Source organism: Sorex araneus, chromosome 2 (genome assembly GCF_027595985.1).
Source record: "Sorex araneus isolate mSorAra2 chromosome 2, mSorAra2.pri, whole genome shotgun sequence".
Lineage (NCBI taxonomy): Eukaryota > Metazoa > Chordata > Mammalia > Eulipotyphla > Soricidae > Sorex > Sorex araneus.
The window spans coordinates 267,011,361-267,032,508 of NC_073303.1; the positions used below are offsets into that span (position 1 = coordinate 267,011,361).

General features: G+C 48.4%; 1 protein-coding gene and 1 non-coding gene across 2 annotated transcripts in view; both read right to left on the minus strand.

The window, feature by feature from the left end:
- Window positions 1-856: 856 nt before the first annotated feature.
- Window positions 857-21,148, minus strand: part of KPNA4 (karyopherin subunit alpha 4) — a 48,008-nt gene continuing 27,716 nt past the window's right edge. The window contains exons 6-17 of the mRNA XM_055126339.1: window positions 19,910-20,005; window positions 18,606-18,691; window positions 17,090-17,176; window positions 14,958-15,127; window positions 14,826-14,870; window positions 13,104-13,235; window positions 11,239-11,367; window positions 9,683-9,787; window positions 8,301-8,372; window positions 7,187-7,349; window positions 4,411-4,505; window positions 857-2,788 (exon numbers count right to left, since the gene is read on the minus strand). Of these exons, the coding sequence (XP_054982314.1) occupies window positions 2,690-2,788; window positions 4,411-4,505; window positions 7,187-7,349; window positions 8,301-8,372; window positions 9,683-9,787; window positions 11,239-11,367; window positions 13,104-13,235; window positions 14,826-14,870; window positions 14,958-15,127; window positions 17,090-17,176; window positions 18,606-18,691; window positions 19,910-20,005 (1,279 nt within the window). The 3' untranslated portion in view covers window positions 857-2,689. The remainder of the gene's footprint in view (window positions 2,789-4,410; window positions 4,506-7,186; window positions 7,350-8,300; window positions 8,373-9,682; window positions 9,788-11,238; window positions 11,368-13,103; window positions 13,236-14,825; window positions 14,871-14,957; window positions 15,128-17,089; window positions 17,177-18,605; window positions 18,692-19,909; window positions 20,006-21,148) is intronic.
- Window positions 10,687-11,025, minus strand: LOC129402634 (small Cajal body-specific RNA 7). The gene has a single exon (XR_008628746.1). It is a non-coding gene; the product is annotated as a small Cajal body-specific RNA 7 (non-coding RNA).

The following is a 21,148-nucleotide window of genomic DNA, read 5'->3' on the forward strand; positions in this document are numbered from 1 at the left end:
GAAAGATGTTCATCAAGCTCAAAATCCAGGCGTGGCAGGACAAGCCCCCAGCCAGAGCCCCGACATGGCTGTGCGCCGACCATCACTTCACTTCACGGCCAAAGTCGAACTTAATTTCTCCTTGAAGGGACCGAGGCAGTGGAGACGGAACAGGACGCCCCGTCACTACGGCCACATATAAACATCCACCAGGTGCTTTTCCATGCGAACACGCCTATCAGGAAATGAAAACCCACAGACTGCAGCCATGGAGATAAACCAAGCCCAATGTTTTTCCTTTCTGAGGGTTGGGGGCATACCCAGCAGTTCTCAGGGGTGCTCCGGGGACCACCTGGGGTTCAGGGCTTGCACCTGGGCCGGCTGCTGCCCTACTGCTCGGGCCCCCACTGCATGCTCTGACGGAACCATGGGGACGCCCTGGTTTTGGTGCAGAGCAACTGTGTTCACTCCGTCACGGAGCCCAGCGGCGAGTCCGCAGGGAGGACCGAGTCTCCCAGCGGGGCACCCGTGAGCCCTGGGCGCTGGCCCACACCTGCATCCCACTGCGACCCCAGTCTCCGGTTCACTGAGCAGCAGCACTTGTGCGAGCGCCGCGGTGTCCACCTCCTGGAGACAGGCCGAGTCAAAACCACGGTTGGAAGCAGTGCCACTCGGGGCCACGCTGGGGTCCCACAGACTGAGCATGGGGGAGCGGAGACTCGGTCCGTCTTGCTGGAAGATGGAGGAGTGAAACCGGAACTTAAAGAAAGACAGGTTGGCTCTAGCCAGCAGCTTGAGGAAGCCGACAGTTACCCAAGGACGAGATTTGACACCAGGAGATCAAAAAGAAAAGTCACACAGCACACACACACATATCTCCCATGTAAAACATTGCTTGAAGTTTTAATGTTTATTTCCCCAAGACAGCCTAGCCTGCAGTCTACTTGGATAAATTTACAAGCTAGTTTTTGCTGCTTCTAGTTTTAAACTTTAACCATGTTTTTGATGACAAGGAATGCTGCAAAAATACTCTAGTTCAACAAAGAGTTATGATCACAAAATAATCTTTATCCATTCTACAGTGTTTCAGAATTACCAGTTGATTTTTAAACACAAAGTAGATCTAGATGCTAATGGTGGCTAACCTGGGATGCTTCTGATAGCAACTGCTGTCCATGCGACGCGTGTGCCCCGGGGGGCGCAGGCTCTCCTACAGTGAGCCACCTTATAAAGAGTTCTTTTGTACAAATCCATTTATGTCACATTTAATTTAGTGTGCATGACCTCAAAACTAAGGTATTATTCCAATTTATAAAAACCACTTGCATAACTTTTATGCAAGTTTTAAAAATACAAAGTTTTCTCCCTAAAGTGGCTCAAAATAGATTGTTCATGGCTGCCTACATCTAAGGTAAAAAGATTCTAAAACAACTGAACAGATTAGGCATATTATTGAAGGTGTTCAAACCATTACTTGATTTGTACATCTACTCAACCCTCTTCTCGGTCTTTTATTCAGCAGTACATATGCACCAAATTCCATTTTAGAAGTTTCCATATCATTTTCATAGAAAACAAAGTTTGAAAACAAGTAACATTTAAACACAGCACGGTATTCTACCACAACTGAAACTTTTTTTCTTCTTTACAGGACTCAACAAAATCTAAAAATGAACTATGCTGTAGATTTACCTCATGCAACGGACTTTATGTTATCTGTGAAAATGAAAAGGGTGCTTTGTAAAGCACATTTTACTGTTTTATACTATTATGGCAACTTGTGTACTGCAACACAGTCTATTTTGAGGGAAATTTATGATTTTTTTCCATGCAAAAATCTACACAAATTAGTTCTGATGATATGGAAAGCTTTTCATAGCATCAAACATTCATCTGGTGCAAATGCACAGGGAACCCTTCCTGAAAGGTTTTCTGACTTGAGAAGCAACTAAAAAGCCATACTAGGTAAAGTAAATAAAAACTAAAATGAAAAAAGAAAAAAAAAAAAACAAAACCAAACCCCACAAAGGAACTGGGAGGAGGGCGGGAAGGGCGGCGGAGGCAGGCCGGGCCGCGGGGAGACCGCGTCTGCTGCTGACGCGCCTTGGCTCTCGTGTCCAGCGTCCAGAACACTCGCCGTCGCTCGGTGATCTACCAGGTCTGTCGCCAGCCCCGAAGGCCAGTCAAGCTCGCACGCGCTCACACACAGCACCACACCCACACGCCGCTCACGCCGGGGCTGGAGTCGGCTTCCCGGGGAAGCGCCCGCCGGGGTGACCGGCTCGGCGTCACTGCGCCACACTCACTCAGCGCCGCCACTCACACACTGCTCCCCGCAAGGCGCGGCCTCGCCTCCTTGCGTGGCGCGCCCCTGTTCTCTCATGCTTCCGGGCTGGAAGATGACAGCACTGCACAGTGCTCAGGCACGGGAGAGCCGTGACCTGCAGCCCTTGTTGGACTCGGAACAACCTAAATAAGCATCCATGTAAAGTTTTCATTACATTTTGCCACTCACTCTCACTCGCACCCACTCGCCATCTTGACCTCATTTGGGCATTTTCTGTGATTCCAAATGAAATCTTCACATTTTCCTTCCCGATTGAATGCAGCAGCAGACCCCATGAGCCGCGCCGGATGGATCAAACCTCTCGATTCGCGTATATATATGTGTATCTCAGTGCTGCATCGGACCTGACTCCACAACATCCTTCTAAAACTGGAACCCTTCCGTCGGTACATTGGCAGATGAATTGAAACCAAATGTTCCACCTTGTATGGCCTCTGGAACAAGGCTAGGGTCTTCATCGATCTGAGGGGGAAACAGAGGATTAGTCTGAGCCGACAGCAGCAGAGCAACAGCCCGAGCCTTGCACAGAGCTGGGGAGGGACAGATGGAGGGGACCAGCACTCGTTAACAACTTCCTTAGCAAGCTGGAGAACTTTTTTTAAGGAAGTTAAGGGACAACAGAGGAAGGCTAAGGGACAATGCAGGACGCAGATATCCCAAAGAACGGGACCGAAATGAGGACAGCGGAAAGGAGAGGGGACTCGTGACTGTGTCCCCTGCAACTAGGCAAATACATGGAATTGATGCCATTTAAAAACTGACACCACCGTGGGCAGCAGGGACCAAGGCTCAACTAGTGGTTTAAACAGCAGCAGCTACTTGCAGACAAATGACATCGGGGCTTAAACAGTCACTAAGTACCAGTGAGATGGTATGATGGGCAGGCTGCTTGTCCTGCAAATGGCTGACCCGGGTTCGACCCCTGGCCTCCATATGGTATCCGGAGCCCTGACAGCCATGATCCCGGAGCACTGATGGATTTGGCACAGAAGCAGAACAAAGATGTCAAAGAGCCCTTCTAAAGGATTTAAAAGCGTGCTCCGTATCAGAAGGCTCCATTGTGGCATGACAGAGTCCCTATGAACACACACGGGAACCGCATGCTGGACAGCAGAAGGCACAGGTTTCTGTGCATACTAACTGCAAACTTTGAAAATCCAGTACAATTAAAACTATTTTTATTTTTTATTTAATTTTTAATTTTTTTGCTTATATTTTTGCACCTGGCAATGCTCAGGGGTCACTCCTGGCTCTGCACTCAGGAATGACCCCTGGCGGTGCTCAGGGGACCATATGGAATGCTGGGAATCGAACCTGAGTCGGCCGTGTGCAAGGCAAATGCCCCACCCGCTGTGCTATTGCTCCAGCCCCTCCAATCTCCTTTCAAGGAGAATGTTTAATCATCTTTGTTAGATGACTGCTCAAGCTACACTGTGTGTGTATGTACAGGGCCAGAGACTGAAACTAGGACATTCCATGTTCACCACACGCACTTCGCAACCCAGCCCCAACTGGCCCAGCCCCCAGGTTTAATAAAGTGGTTAAAACACTTTGATATATGTGTGTGTGTGTGTATACACAGTGCGCTCTCTCTATATATTGGATTGGATATGTATATATCCAATATATATAAATATATATATATATATTTTTTGTGGAGGCTTGGGTGAGGAGTCGGGGAGGGACCATCGCCTGTGGTGCTCAGAGGCCACAGTGCACTGTGGTCAGGGGGCAGTGACAAGGGTCGTGCATCTCAGCTGACTGGGCCAGCAGGGCTGCTCGGGCCTCCCAATGTCAGGGACACTGGCTCGCTCCAGCAGTGCTCGGGCCCTTAGGGCCACACTCAGTAGAGCTGGAGTGGATCCAAGTGAGTAGCCGGCCTAACCCTTGACCCTCTCTGCTCCCAGTCCTACTTGGATGCTCAGAGGGATTTGGAAATACTGAAAAGTTGTGTTTCTGAGTAAAGTGAATTACTTTTATACATCTATTATAACTCAACTTCCCCAAATTACATATAAATCTGAGCTCACTGTTATTAATGAAAATGTTAGTACATAAATCAGAAAACTAAAATTATTAAATACATCATCTGAAGAGAAGAACTGATCGATGATCTCATAGGCCAATTTGTAGATGTCTTCATTTTCATGATTTTGAAGTTGTTCAATTTTCTCCAGTCCTGCAAAAAATTTGATGAAATGAAACAATGGAACATGTAAATAGTAGTGACCAAATAGTACAGTAATCTGTAATCACTTCATCTAACTTTGGATTGCAAATTAGTTGAGAATCTACTCTAAAGGTAATTCTTCAAACTTTTAATGTGAAAGAGTATATTTATCTCAAAATTTGAAGCAGCAGAGTGTTTTCTTTGCGTATTAATCTTTAAGCAATAAGACATCTATTCAGAATGCTTCTAAGGAGTAACGAAATAACTTTGGGTTGTTAAAGGTTAAAATTATATGCTTTCTACTTTCCAGAATCTGGTATTTTTTTTTCTTTTTTAGTGAACATGTGTAAAAAATGTACTACCTACAATAAGCAAATATGAATATTAAGATATCTAAGAATGGTTAATGGAAAATTGTCAAGGTCAACTACAGTATCCCAGGAGTAAAGGGGATTTAATTACAAACATGAATTTGTTTAGTAAACCATAGGCAGAAACATTACAAAGGAATTTAAACTGCTGGCATGCAAAAATGAGTCTTATTTTACTGTGGAGGAGTGATAGTTTTAGTGAGATTTCAATCAAGTGAAGTTGTATTTTTTCTTCATTTATTCCTTAGATATCACTGGCCACATACTTCCCCTAAGTCTCCCTTCTGTTAAAGAAGTTACCTATTATTACCTATTTCAGGGGCTGGTGCGAGAGCACAGTGGGTAGGGTCTTTGCCTTGCATGTGGCTGACCCGGGTTCGATTCCTGGCATCCCATATGGTCCCTGAAGCACCGCCAGGAGTAACCCCTGAGCATCGCCGGGTGTGACCGTAAGAAAGCAAAGTTACCTGTTACATAGACAGGGCAAAGGGCTATTCATTTCTTATTTTTAGGTTTTTGGGTCACACCCGGCGATGCTCAGGAATTACTCCTGGTGGCGCGCAGGGGAACGAAATCCAGCTTGGCCTCGTGCAGAGGCAAACATCCTACCCGTGACACGATCACTCTGGCCTCTCACTTCATTTCTTTTCTGAGATTCAGACATGTAACTTGTCAATGCCTACATAACCTGACATAATTTCTCAAGTTCCATGAAATGGTACCAAGTGCTCGTTACTTGCAGTCCTTCTGTGTCTGTACTTGGCTGGAGCGGAGAGAAAGGTTTCCCTTCGTCACCACAGCCAAACTCCCTCGCCTCGCCTCGCCGCCTCCCTGTGCTGGCCTCCCTTCACCCTCCGTGGCCAACACTTCTCCTTGCTCCTGACCCCCGACCTCCTGCTTGGACACCTCGGGCCCCGAGAGCCACATTTCCTCCACCTGGCAATCCCTTAAGGAAAACATTCCAATGCGTGTGGAATTCTTCCCTATTGTAGAATCTAGTGGGAAGATTCTAGGATACAAACTCCGAGTCACACCTCCAGTAAGGACAATGCTCAAGGTCTTAATATGCAAAAATAAAATTTCACTAAATAATGTTTGCACAGTAAAATAGCAAACAATGAATGAGGTGCTTGTCTTGCATGCGGCTGACCGGGTTCAACCCCCAGTGCCCTAACACACACACACACACACACACACACACACCATGAGCAGGTTTTCTGTCTTGCATGCGGCTGACCGGGTTCAACCCCCAGTGCCCTAACACACACACACACACACACACACACACACACCATGAGCAGGTTTTCTGTCTTGCATGCGGCTGACCGGGTTCAACCCCCAGTGCCCTAACACACACACACACACACACACACACACACACACACACACACACACACACACACACACACACACACACACACACACACACACACACACACACACACACCATGAGCAGGTTTTCTGCTAGTCACTTCCACACACACACACACACACACACACACACACACACACACACACACACACACACACACACACACACACACACACACACACACACACACACACACACCATGAGCAGGTTTTCTGCTAGTCACTTCCTCTTTTGTCCCTAACACTATTCCCCATCTTTTGTTTGCTCATTATCACGTTATTTTTGCTGCTGTGTTTGTCACTTGCAACTAGTAACTCAAAACCTGAATCTTCAAGCTTCTGGGCCTTTCCAGCAGCAGGTTAGACACCCGTTCTGCTCTCCATTACTTCTCAGTCTGTCACCAGTAGCCCCGGCCACGGGAAGCACCGGCACTCGGGGTCTCTGGGCGAGCCTGCGCCAGCATTGGACTCCAAGCCAACCGACTGCAGGCACCAGTCAGTGATGCTACCTCCGGCCTCAGCCTCTGGCAGCTTCTACCCACACTCCGCGGCTGACCCAGCAACACTGAGCTACCGATAGTTTGCTGAATGCTGCTTCTCTTTTTAATTGGATCACAGTGAGGTACAGCTGTAAGGCTGTTCACGACTGGGCTTGAGCTACACAATGTTTCAACACCTGTCCCTTACAGCCCCCATTTCCCTCCTGCTACTTTTCACTCCAGATTCTGTCCACGGTGCCATCTGTGCCCGGAGCCCCCTCACCCCCTCTCTGAGATCTTGCTCCACTGTCACTTCCTGCTTCTTTCAGGTGGGAGCAGGTGTTTCGTTCTGCTGTACACTTCTTTTAGGGGAATTAGCACATTCAATCAGCCAATACTTATCTCCCTTATCTTTCAGAAAATAATTACAAAGAGCTTTAAAATGTGAGACCGCTTATAAGGAACTTACCTCCACACTCTTCTATAAGATTGGCTATGGTTTCCGCCTCATCTTCAGCCATTTTTAATATATTACTTAGACCATCAAGTACTACTTGGACAACTTGTGCATCTTTTACAGTAAGCAAATTGCAGAAAGGTGGGATAACACTTTGTTGGATTAGGTAAGCCACCTGAGGAATGAAACAACCAAACAGAAATGATCTTCATTTGAGTGATATTCTCAGAGGAATTGTGAATTCTGTGTACAGGAACACATTAACTTAATATTCTATTCTTTTCTTTTGGGGTCATACATTCCAGGGACAAGGAGTCTCAGGAATCAAACTCGGGGTTCCGACAGGCAGAGCACGTGCCCTATCCCTTTGCACTAAACTTCCTAAGCCCCCTTTATTTTTAACGAAGTAAGTCTACTTCCCTTGAAGTTATAAAAAGAGGGAAAACTAAGACATCACTCAACCTCACAGGAAACCTTTCTTCCCCAAAGAGCACTTTCCCTTCAAATCCCGAGAGGACTTAAGAGGCGTGTAATGTGCTCAGTTCTGTGCCATAACTGAAATCATTTTCTTTTGCCAGTTGACACAACAGTAAGCCTTGGGGCCGGCACAACTTGGGGTCGAAGTGCCTCTTTGAATTCCATACTCCAGGGACTATGAAGTCCCCATCTTAGTTTTTCTGTTGCTGCAATTCATTTGCAGGGAGACACTGTGAGAAAAAGACTCATTCTATATTCTATCCTGTTATTTTAAAAAGTCCCTTAAAAAGAAAAATCTGTCTGTCTGTCTATCTGTCTGTCTGTATTTCTGTCTATCTATCTATCTATCTATCTATCTATCTATCTATCTATCTATCTATCTATCTATCTATCTATCTGTCTGTCTACCTATCTACCTACCTATGCTTCAACACACACCACCCGCACCCAGCCCTGTTTGTAACCACGAATAATTAATTCTCATATTATGCCAAGATACTGGAAAAAGAACATATTCTTTGTCTATAGACAAGGAGATACCATAGTCCCCAAACCAGAAACCTCTTTTGCTATTATCTTCAGTTACTAAGTGTGAGAATGACCTGTACTGTTGTAAAAGTTATAAAGAATAAGTAAGAGCTAAACTTACTTGATCTTTCCTTCCACTAATTGTTAAGTTACTAATGGCCCAAGCAGCTTCCTTCTGAGTGCCAAAATCCCCCTGAAAAAGTAAAGTAAGGTCACAAACTGCAATAAAAAGTCAACTGGAAACAATGTTTATTGAAGCAACTTCTCAGTGTTTTCCAGGTTTTCTTCTAGCTTTCCCACAATCCAGGACTTTTCCTAATCTATTAAGACAAGCCTTTTCACCCAAACGTGTGTGAATTCTCTCGGCAACCATGTGACATCACATTACTGTTCAATGACACCAGGTTGGATGAAATGACTGGTCGAGAAAAAAAATATGGGAATGCACACAACTCCACTTTCCCGGCAGGGGCTGGAAAGAGAGTACAGCAAGTACGACACTATATGGTTCTCTGAGCTCTGGGGAGGAGTCCCTGAGCTCATCTGGTGTGATCCCAAAACCCATTAATATTAATCAAATAATAATGATAATGTCTAACATTAATGGACTACAGTTGTCCTTATATATCTATCATCCTTCAGAGACAAAAAATATTTTAAGTCATTTAACTATGCATGATATTATATGATTTAGCAACCTCACTTTTGAGAATCTACCAAGACAATGACTTCAAGCCAAGTAAACTTGAGTATCTTCTCTTGGCCTGTCACTCCCCTGGTGGGGTGCAGGGTCTGTTCCGGGGGTGCTGGCATGCACGCAGCGGCCCGCTGACCCGTCTGACCCGTCCCTCTCCACAGACCGTCAGAGCAGAGCACAGTGGCGCCAAGTCAGGCAAGAGCTCGCCGTGGTCCAGCAAAGCCGCTGGACGTAGGAAGAATCACCCCCTGAGCAGGGGGTCAGGAGCCCAGGCAGGGCTTGCAGGGGACAGGCACGACAGAGCTCCCTTCACGCCGACGCCTACCCACAGGTCGGGCATCGCTCATCACCGGGAAAACACGCCAGCTCCTCTTAGAGAGCGACCGAGCATGTCCAACAGCACGTGTCGACCGTGACCGGCGGCAGGACAGAACACCTTCACAGTGCAGCGCAAGGGCACTGGGAAAGCGGCCCGAGGGCCAGAGCGAAGCAAAGGTGAGACCAACCCAAACCACGAGGGGGTGTGCAAGGCAAAGGCCTTCGTCCCTGTACACTCCCCCCCTTGTCAGTTCACAGGATCACATGTGGGGGCATTGGGGCGCCCGTACGCCACCACACGGGATGTTGAGCATTCCAACTGGGCCTGCTAGCTCTCTGGCCGCAATGATAAGATTTTCACAGCAAGTTTGAATACTTTATCATGACCCACGCAGGTCCGGCGTACGCAGGAAAGCACACATTCTGAGGTTTCTTAAATGGAAGCCCCCTCCCCCGGCACCAGGCTGAGCACAGGGCGGCGTCCCTACCTTATCCAGAAGGTGTATGATCATGGGAACAAGGTTGGCGTCGATCACGGCCTGGACCTGCTGCTGATTCCCGGCGGTGATGTTCGAGAGGAACCAGACCGCTTCCTGCGAACAGAGCCGCCACAGTCCGTCAGGACAGGCCCTGAGTCTCGACTCATGCATTCTAGGCCCAATACTTTTATTAGCAATGCTTACATAATATAAACACAAATCTTGAAACTATTATACATGAGATTCAGCACCCCCCAAAAAGTGTTTTCTTTATACCGATCAAGAGTGCTGTCAAAGTAGATAAACCTCAACCCCCACAAAGTGGGCTGTTTCAGTATATTCTCCTGTGAAGGGAATTTTTTTTTTTCTTTTGCTTTTTGGGTCACACCTGGCGATGCACAGGGGTCATTACTGGCTCTGCACTCAGGAATTAACCCTGGCGGTGCTCAGGGGACCATATAGGATGCTGAGAGTCGAACCTGGGTTGGCCACATGCAAGGCAAATGCCCTACCCGCTGTGCTATCGTTCCAGCCCCTGAAGGGAATTCTTAAAAATTAAAGCAGAACCAGCTAGCTGATTGCTTTATTTTTAAATTTTAATTTCCTTGGTTTTGAGGCCACAACTAGTTTATACTTGTGGCTTCCTTCCTGCTCTGTGCTCAGGGATCACTCCTGCTGGGCTCTGGGACCACATGGGGCGGCAGGATTGAACCCCGGCCGCCACGTGCACGGCCAACACTCCCTGCAACGCTCTCTCTCGGGCGCCTTGGCTGCTTTACGGGACCTTCTCAGACCTCATCATGATAGCTGCCCTTGACAGGGCAGCGGGGCTGTTTTTCAAAGGCAATGAGACAAAGTGTTTGAGACAGAGTATCTGGCACGAATAAGCTAGGTAGGATAATTGTGCATCTAACTGACTTCATTGATAAAATACACCAGTAGGCTATAGGAAAACACTTTCTAGAGTTAAAACAAGACAGAAAAGAAATAGAACTAGTGTGTGGCAGGCTCTCTCGGATCAGATCACAGGACCACGTTAAGGAACCTGTTAGAGATCTTAGGGTGTGAGGCTACTTAGGTGAGCTGTTTTTTGGGTTATAATCATCGGCAGTGTTGTGTCTACAACAGCCTCAGATGCACTCCAATATCAGCAGCACCGGTCAGTGCCCCCTTTCTGCAGCCTCCCCCCCCCCCACGAGCGCACGCGCGCACACTCTCTCTCTCTCTCTCTCTCTCTCTCTCTCTCTCTCTCTCTCTCCATACACTCTAGCATTTACGAATTATTAAATTTACATACTAAAAATTTCCAATCACACAACATTCAACACCCAATCTCCATTTCATCATTTCCGAAAGAGCCAAACTAAAACTATTCACTACTACTGGTTAGTTTCATGTATGAGAAATTTACTAGTCCACATTATAGAGTACCTTTACCGGTCTCTAAACACTTCTGAAACCATCACGGACACGTCCTGTTAATTTTGCCAATTATAAGGGCTGATATTTTAGGTATACGAACATATCTCACAGTCAATCTCCCCAGTTGCACTGGAAACACTTACTTTGTTGATCTTCTCCTTGGGGTGCGTCAGGAGCGCTGGGAAGTGTGAAAGCGCGTCGCAGTTCAGCACGACCTGTGTCTGCTCATCGGTCCCCGTCACAATGTTGCCCACAGCTCGGAGAGCAGCCGTCTGGAACGCAAAGGCGGCATCAGAAGCCAGGCAGCAGGCGGCCACGGCCCCCACCACGGCACAGGCAGGCCCTAAAGACACATTCCCTCATGCCAACGGCCCTGTCAGCAAGCTACATGATCCACGCAAGAAGTAAACCAGAGAGACACAAATCCCAGTTCTCAGGGCGCTTAGTTACTGCACAGACAGCTGACAAAATGAGAACTTCAGACAAGAGGCGTGGTATTGAAACAAGACTACATTTTAGATACATGGCTTCAATAAATTAAGAACAAACTTTCTTTCTCAACAAAGGAGGGAACCTGCTTAGCATGATATTTCACTATAATATAAACCCAAATTAAATTTTTGGGAGTTTCATTAGGTCATTTTTTAATCAAGTGACATTTCTTTGTTGTTGTTGTTGTTCAAACCTGGCAGGGCTCAGGGGACCCGATGGGATGCCAGGAATTGAACCTGGGTCAGCCATATGCAAAGCAAGTGCCCTGTCCACTATATTATTGATCTCTCTATTTCTTGTCAAGTTAAATCTTTTAGCCAATTTCTTTTAAGGAGACAAATGGCCCAGTTTTATTTTTTCCCAAATTGATTTTTTTTTTTTAAAAAAAGCATTTGCTTCAGTTTGTGCGCCTAGTAGGTTTTTTTCTTTTCTTTTTGGGCCACACCTGGCGATATTCAGGGGTTACTCCTGGCTCTGCACTCAGGAAATACTCCTGGCGGTGCTTGGGGAACCATATGGGATGCTGGGAGTTGAACGTGGTTTGGCCGCATGCAAGGCAAACGCCCTCCCCGCTGTGCTATTGTTCTGGCCCGAACTGATATAATTTGCATGTCATGAAATTCATCCTTACAAAGCACCCAATTCAGCGGCCTCCACCGGGAAATCACCAAGTGTCAAGGAGCAGGCAGCGGTTGAGACTGGCAGACGGCCAGACGCCGCCTCGCAGGCAGCCGAGCCAGTCACTCGGCACCATGGTGGGCCCGCAGCCCACCAGGAGCGAGTCCGGAGCACAGAGCCGGTGCTGCGGGAAGCAGCCGAGCGCACAGCGGGCCAGGTGCCGGCCCTGCGCGCATCCGACCCGGGCTCAGTCCCGGGCGCCCCACATCCCCCGAGCACTGCGGGACACAGCACTGTCAGACCTGCACACCAGCACTGTAGAGTGCTTCTCGCCGCACAGGCCAGAATACTCGAGAGCACTTTCCTTCTAAGCGTCACACTAGGCTTCTCGCTGGCCACTCCTGCTTGGTCAAGGCTCACTCACCTGTGACCGCTGCCCACCCTGCCCGCCCCTTCTCTTGTTGCTTCCTAGATGCGCGGTCCCTCAGGACACAGATTTACACGGAAGGACCACAAAGGACAATGGGCCAAGCAAGAGCACAGCAGGGAGGGCGCGCCCCTCGCGCGCAGGAGACTCAGGTGTGAGCGCCAGCACCCCACAAGGACCCCAAGCACCACTGAGTGCCCCCTGAGTGCAGAGCCAGGAGAACCCCCAAGTCTCGCTGGGCATGCACCCCCCTCCAAATAAAAAAGAAAGAAAACTCCCTAAAAATTAAAGGAAAAAAGTCTCTTTTTTATATGGCTGTAATTAAAATCCAAGCCCCTCTAGGAAGTCTGTGAGCAGTGCATTCCAGAACAAAGCGTTCTGGTACAGGCGTGACCGAGGACAGGGACAGAGGAGGTGGCGGGGAATGAAGAAGAGAAGGGGAAAATGACGAGAACTGGAACCCAAACTCACCTGAACCTTAACCTCCTGGTGGCTGAGCAGCGGGACCAGATGCGGGACGATTCCCGAGTCTATGACCATCTGGATCTGCTCGTTGCCGGCGTCCGTGAGGTAGGACAGCGCCCAGACCGTATCTACCAGGATCTAAGGGAGAAAGCGCAGCTCAGAGCAGCTGGGAGCAGCCTCTGACCCAACTCAGTCATCACTGCTCTGACACCGATAAATGCCACCACCCTTTCTCCTGGACACAGTGACACTGCCATGTCAGCACGTGCCTGACAACTGGGAAAGACCACCCGATCCACACAAAACCCGGAGCATGAGGGCTCATCAGAGCATCTTTATTTCCATCGCCAAGTCCTCGGAGGTGTGGATAAAGAACGTAGCCTGATGTTAACATTAAAGCTGTTCCATTTTTTTCCTTTAAAAACATTTATGGTAGGCCACACCTGGCTTTTTGCTCAGGGCACCGTATGAAATCAAACCCAGGTCGGCCACATGAAGGCAGGCGCCCTCCCCACTGTGCTCTCTCTGGCCCCACTGCAGGTAATTTACACTAGAAGAGTAACCTATACACCTGAATGCATTCAGTACAGCAGGTCACTGCGCTTCACCTTGCTTCGTATTTTTTTTTTTTTTTTTTTTGCTTTTTGGGTCGCACCTGGCAATGCACAGGGGTCACTCCTGGCTCTGCACTCAGGAATTACCCCTAGCAGTGCTCAGGGGACCATATGGGATGCTGGGAATCTGAACCGGGTTGGCGCGTGCAAGGCAAACGCCCTACCCACTGTGCAGTCGCTCCAACCCCTTTCTTTGTATATTCTTTATCAGGATGTGTAGTCAAATTGAAGTAACTGTTTAGCTGCCACAAAACAGTGCAATTGTACAAAAAAAAAAAAAAATAAACAGTAAGTTTGTCTGTTACTTTTATTAATTCAAGGCATTTCTAAAATAAAGGCTGTCAGATAAGCCAGTGAAGTCTGAAACCTTTTCTTTAACTATTACATTTTTTCTTCAGAGTTGGGCATGACGTCCAGGCTCTGTATGTGCAAGGCAAAGGATAACTTTTCTTTCGGGTCTGGGGGCCACATACGGCAGTGCCCGGGAGGGAGCCTTCTGTGAGCAACTGCACATATGTGGAGGTAGAACTGGCGCCGGCCGCACCAAGGCAAGCACCTTCACCCCTGGGCCCCAGAGATGGGCTTTAATGCAATGACTATCCTGTTCATGTTTAGTGTAGTACATTTCCATGGTACAAAGGCTTTGCATTAGAAACTGTAAATAAAGCAGCTTATCCGCCTTTGGTCTTGACATCAAATCATCTGTTAACAAACCAGAAATTCCCCGTTACAAGCACTTTATCAATGCAATTTCCTCTCCAGTACAGGCTTCCTGATACAAGGACAGATGGTCTGATGTACAGAAAAAGACGTTTTCTACCTCAAGCACACTTCCTCCTGAGTTGCCTTTTCCTTTGCCACCTGTGTTGAGACTAGCCTATGTTTCTGTTTTTGGGCCACACCTGGTGGTGCTGAGGGCCTACTCCTGAGGACCCTGTGGGGTGCAGGGGACTGAATCTGGGCTGGCCTTAGGCAAAGCAAGTGCTGTGATGCTCTGGTCCCCATTTGCGGCTGGAACGGTCACTTGCATATTTGCCCTGCATGGAAGCCGTCACGGCAGCCCTCGACTCATTTTCACCCATATTAAAATCTGGAATGAGGCAAATTTACTCACATTTACATCTGTGTGATGAATTAAAACACAAAGAGCTGGAAGAATCTGAAAAGAAAAATAAATTTAAAAATACAGATTAAAAACCCATACCTAAAGATACCATTTAGTCCAACAAATAAAACACTCATTTACCTCCTGAATCGTCTCCATAGGGGGTGGTGGGTCTTTGTGGCGACATAAGTTGACCATAACCCAGGTGACATTTCGTAAGAAAGTTATAGGAATAGATGGACTTATGAAAGAAAGTAAAGGCTTCACGACGCCAAGACTTATGACATAATCTCTACACTGTGGCCCATCACCTGTAGGAAAGATTAATTCAATAAAATGATTAGTGAAACCGGATTCAATATGCTGCCTCCTGTATCTTCTAAACTGTTTCCGTTTATAAATCTTTCAGCTAGTAATACTTAAGAGCTCATGTTAAGCTCTCTGAGCAAAGAGCAACAATGTACTATAATATTTCTGTGCATTTACCTATTTGTGCATCTAAGCTTGCCACCTGAAGAATGCTCAGGCCATCTGAATCTGAGAACCCCAAGGTCCACTTTTTGGGTCCCACCCAGTGGTACTCAGGGGTGACTCCTGGCGGTGCTCGGGGACCATACGGGGTGCCGGGGACTGACCCCAGGTTGGTCGTGTGCAAGGCCACCGCCCTCCCGCTGTCTACTGCTCGGCCCCGCCCAGGCTCTTCCGGAGCAGAGAATCACTGCTTTTCTCTTCTCTCAGCAGTACTTTCACTTTAACAAATTTTCAGGTAATGCAAAACATCAAAATACGATGAGAAACTAGAATTTCTCGTGCTGATTATCAGCTCCCCAAGGTACTCCTGGGCCCCCTTGCCAGCCTGGTTATGTGGCTCCACCCGCTCCCAAACCATGTCCAGGAAGTGGCACGGCCCCCTCCAGTGTGCTGGCCACAGGGGGCTGGAGCCTCATCCCAGACCCACTGGGCCAGAAACTGCGGGCCCAGGACTTGCCCTTCGCCTCTGGCACAGGGGAAGGGCGGGGAGAGCTTCAGCGGCCAGAATAAGCTGCCCGGGTGAAGCGCTGGGTTGAGCCCTGGCAGCTTCCCTGCTAAAGAGCCACTGCCCTAGAGAACTGCCAACTGCAATTCCTGTTCCTAGAGCGTCACTGTAATCTCTAGCACAAAATCCAATCTGGAATGTTACATTCCACAACAAAAACACTTTGCCTTGCACTAGAACATTCTGAGAGAAAATGTTGCTCTTTCTGGGGGTTCCCGGTGGTCCCTGGCATGCGGTGCAAATGCATCCTCTAACGCAGGTGGCTGAACACCGCTGGCTGCCGCCTAGTGCCCAAGTCCTGCCCACGAGGCCCCCCAACCAACCAAACCACTTAAAAATCTCTGACTCTCTTTGCATTGCTGAGTATTCTTTTTGTTGTTGGTGGTGTTTTTTTATTTTTATTTGCTCTTTGGGTCACACCCGGCGATGCACAGGGCTCAGGAATTACTCCTGGCGGTGCTCAGGGGATCATATGGGATGCTGGGAATCAAACCCGAGTTAGCCGCGCGCAGGGCAAATGCCCTACCAGCTGTGCTATCGCTCCAGCCCGTTTTTAATTTTGGGTCACACCTAGTGTGCTCAGGGCTCACTCCTGGCTCTGCGCTCAGCAACTACTCCCGGCGTGCTCGGGGGACTATATGAGGTGCCGTACCTGGGCTGGCCGTGTGAAAGGCGAATAAATGCCCTCCCTGCCGTACTTCTTCGGCCCCACTGCCGGAGAATTCTAATCACTTGTATGGTGTCCAGGGGTTGCTTCCACACCTCTCAGGGGACCATGCCATGCCAGGGATTGAGCCCTGAGTTCCCATGTGCAAAGCACTCATGGTGGCACTTGAAGCCATTCCTCAAGCCCAGCTGGACACTGCTAGGTATTACCCAGAAAAGAAAGACAAAGCTCAAATATAACAGCACCAAGTCCAAAGTATGGCTGAAACAAGGGGGCTGGGCCCAGAGCGACAGCACAGCAGCCACGGTCACGGCGACCTGGATTCCATTCCTGGGGGGCCACGTATGGCCCCTTGCGTCCCGCCAAGAAAGATTCCTGAGTGTAGAGCCAGGAGTAGGCCCCGAGCACTGCTGGGGGTGGCCCCAAAACCGAAAACAAATACGTGAGTTTTCCGAATAGTTCCACAAAATCAGTACTGAGAAAGGTCAACTTTCCCTTTCACACCAGCTGTCGTCCTTGTGACCAAGTGTATGCTCGCAATACAGGGCGAACTCCCAGCCAGATACAAACCTATGATGTTTCCCAAGGCCCACACCGCTTGCTCACAGACGTTTTGATGAGGTGAATGGAGAAGCCTCAGGAACAGTGGCACAGCATCTGCGGGAGGAAACCGGTCATCAGTGAAGGCTGACGACTGTGCAGCACTGTCTCAACTGAAGGAAGGCTGAAGATACTATACTATCAAAAGCCAGCCTTAGTTTTCGTGGAAAAACACCTACCAAAAGGGGTTGGAGTGATAGCACAGCGGGTAAGGCGTTCACCTTGCATGCGGCTGACCCGGGTTGATTACCAGCATCCCACATGGTGCCCTGAGCACCGCCAGGGGTAATTCCTGAGTGCAGAGCCAGGAGTGACCCCTGAGCATTGCCGGGTGTGACCAAAAAAAAAAAAAAAACCTACCAAAAATGAATTCACATCAAACATTTTCATCTGACTAGCAGATTATTTATTCAGCATCAAAGTTTTAATATACGGTGTTTTAACATTTAATTTTATCAGTCAAATTAAATGAGTAAAAATTCACTCATACCAGGATGAGTATGCCTGCAATTAACTCCAATTTTTAGAATAATTTCTCGATGTCTTTAAATTATAAAAGAAAAGTGTTTTCTTCTAATTGGGGGGAAAAAAAAGGTTCTATTTTTAAGGAAACTGTTTTGTTTTTGCTTTTGTTTTGGCGTCACACCCAGCAATGCACAGGGGTTACTCCTGGCAGTGCTTGGGGGACCATATGGGATGCTGGGAATCGAACTCGGTTGGCCGAGTGCAAGGCAAATGCCCTACCCATTGTGCTACTGCTCCAGCCCAAAGGTTCTATTTTATTTTATTTATTTATTTATTTTTATTTATTTATTTATTTATTTATTTTTTTGCTTTTTGGGTCACACTCGGCGATGCACAAGGGTTGCTCCTGGCTCTGCACTCAGGAATTACCCCTGGCGGTGCTCAGGGGACCATATGGGATGCTGGGAATCGAACCCGGGTCGGCCGCGTGCAAGGCAAACGCCCTCCCTGCTGTGCTATTGCTCCAGCCCCCCAAAGGTTCTATTTTAAAAAAATAACTTAGAAATTTAGAAACACAAGCTTGGGCCAGAACAACAGTCCAGCGGGCAGGGCGTGTGCCTCACACGTGGCCTGCCCAGGAGAGATTCCTGAGTGCGGAGCCAGGCGCTGTTCGCTCCCCTGGCTGAGCTCAGCCCAGATGTGGTAGCGGGGATCGCACAGGGCAAGGTGACCTATCTCTCCCGCTCAACAGCTGCCTTTCTTTAGAGGGAAGAAAATCAGTTTACTTTTTTTCTTCTTCTTTTTGGGTCACACCTGGCAATGCACAGGGGTTATTCTTGGCTCATGCACTCAGGAATTACTCCTGGAGGTGCTCAGGGACCCTATGGGATGCTGGGAATCGAACCCAGGTGAGCCGTGTGCAAGGCCAATGCCCTACCCGCTGTGCTATCACTCCAGCCCTCAGTTTATTTTTTACGACCTTCTTCGGGAGAGAAAAATCAATCCCTGAGTGGAGACTTACTGGACTGGACGACTGCTTGCGTCTGCTCAGAGGTCCCGGATGCGATGTTCGTCAGGGCCCAGGCAGCCTCGAACTGTAAAGAAGGGCTACAGAACATACCCGTTAGGAACAGGGGGGCTCTACAGGCCCACTCCACAGCCAGGCCTCCCCTTGGCATTTCAAAGCATCAAACACTCTTTCCACTGGGAGGACGCAACCAGCACTTTCAATACCTTTCCAGTATAAAACCATACTTTCTCTCACGTGCCCACATATATGTGTATATAAATGAATTTTTTTTTTTTTTTTTTGCTTTTTGGGTCACACCCAGCAATGCACAGGGGTTACCTCCTGGCGGTGCTCAGGGGACCATATGGGATGCTGGGAACTGAACCCGGGTCGGCCGCATGCAAGGCAAACGCCCTACCCGCTGTGCTATTGCTCCAGCCCCTAAATGAAACATTTTAAACCTTCTCTAACACCATGGTTTCAAAGTTGTTCATAACACAACTGTCTCAGGTGTTCAATGTTCCAACTCCAACACCTCCCGGTGACCCCAGCCCCGCCCCGCCCCTTCTACCGCCTGTCCAACATGCACCTGCTCCCGGCGTCAGGAGCCGTCGGAGCGGGCAGGTGCCAGCGGGCCTTCTGTGTCACTCTTCTCACCACTGAGCTAAGTGGCCTCATGCCACCTTCCCCTCTGACCGCTATGCCCCAGCTGAGTCTGGGTCCATACTCAGCTACGACCTTCATCCTTCTGGTCCTACCCTACGGCTCTGCTGCCTCTGAGGCTGCTCTCGGGGGCATGAGGTGCCGGAGCCAAGCCAGCCTCTCCAGCCCAGCGCCTGGTTTCCAGCAGCGACTCTTTCACGCTACTGCCCCACTGCACAACTACCCAGCAACTTAAGTTTCTGAAGTTAAAAAAATTAAACTCACCACCATATAAGCTCCTCTTTGATCTATATAGCCTCACCTTTTGGTGTAAGAATACCTACGATTTGGGGCTGGAGCAATAGCACAGTGGGTAGGGCGTTTGCCTTGCACGCGGCCGACCCGGGTTCGATTCCCAGCATCCCATATGGTCCCCCGAGCACCGCCAAGAGTAACTCCTGAGAACAAAGCCAGGAGGTAACCCTTGTGCATTGCCGGGTGTGACCCAAAAAGCGGAAAAAAAAAAAAAAAAAGAGAATACCTACGATTTTTTTCCCTTTTGGTATATAGCCTCACCTTTTGGTGTAAGAATACCTACTATTTTTTCCCCCAACTACTAATATTGTATTCTGCAAAATAAATATCCTATTATTTAATAAAAGTAATGTACTTACTTATCATCTCTTTCAAGACAATGAACTAAAATAGGCAATATTCCAGATTTTATTAAGTCATCAATTGGTGGGTTTCGATCACTGGATAAGAGTTTCCTGTAAGAGAGAGAGGGGAAAGACATACCCTTTGTGATGTTTAATGATAATTAAACTCAAAATCATATCAGACACATTAGCAGAAATCTGAATACTTGTCACTAGTAACTCTCTGAAACCTGCTTTTTAAATGTATGATGCATTTCTCTCATAAAGATTAACATTCATAGAGATTGGTAATAATCAGGGAAAAACGTAAGCACTAACCACTTTACCTACCTTATTATTCTCTTCCAAAGACCCAAAAATGAGTTATATAAAAGACAACCAAATGCTGTACATAGTGTTGCCTTTGGACTTAATTTTGAGGTCAGGGAAAAAGTGGGTAGGTTCTTTCAATATGGCTTTTACTATGCTAAGGAGCGAAGATGTCATGAAAACATCCCTGTCATATCAGATCAAAGGTTATTAAAATCTAACGACATTTTCATGCCAATGGGAAAAGTGAAATGGCACAAAGACGATGAGGGGACGCTGGAGAGGCTGAGGCGGACAGGACACAAGCGACTATCTGAGGGGACGCTGGAGAGGCTGAGGAGGACAGGACAGACACAGGCGACTATCTGAGGGGACCCTGGAGAGGCTGAGGCGGACGGGACAGACACCTCTGCCGTCACATACACGGCCCTCTGAGGGGGCATGTTTGGTTTGGGACCACACTGGGCAGTGCTCAGGGCTGCTCCTGGTGGTGTTCAGCGGACGTGAGGTGCCAGGGCATGCCCAGCCCGGAGTTCCCTCTCGGGCCCCAGTCCTGCATGAAGCCCGCCAGGAACTTCCCTCGCGAGGACTCTCCGCACGCTCAGGCTGCCCAGCCCCCTCTCCTGCAGAAGCCGGGTGCCGGGTGCGGCAGGGCGCGGGCTGCTCGGCTCGTCATCTCGCAGACTGGCGTGTGCGGTGCCAGGGGCCAACTGGGGCCTTCCCCATGCCACGAGCCTCACTGGCGTCGCCCTGGCGTGCTGACCAGGCTGCAGGCCACTCGGCGAGAATCTGGCTCCGCCACCTAAGCAGCTGCACTCTCTCTCCGCCAGAAGGGCAGGCTGTGCCCGCCTCAGCCTCCTTCGAGACCCTCCCTCCTATTTCTGCTCTGGGACGGCCACCTTGAGCTACTCAAAGTCTGTTTCAAGTTCTATGTTTTCACAAAAC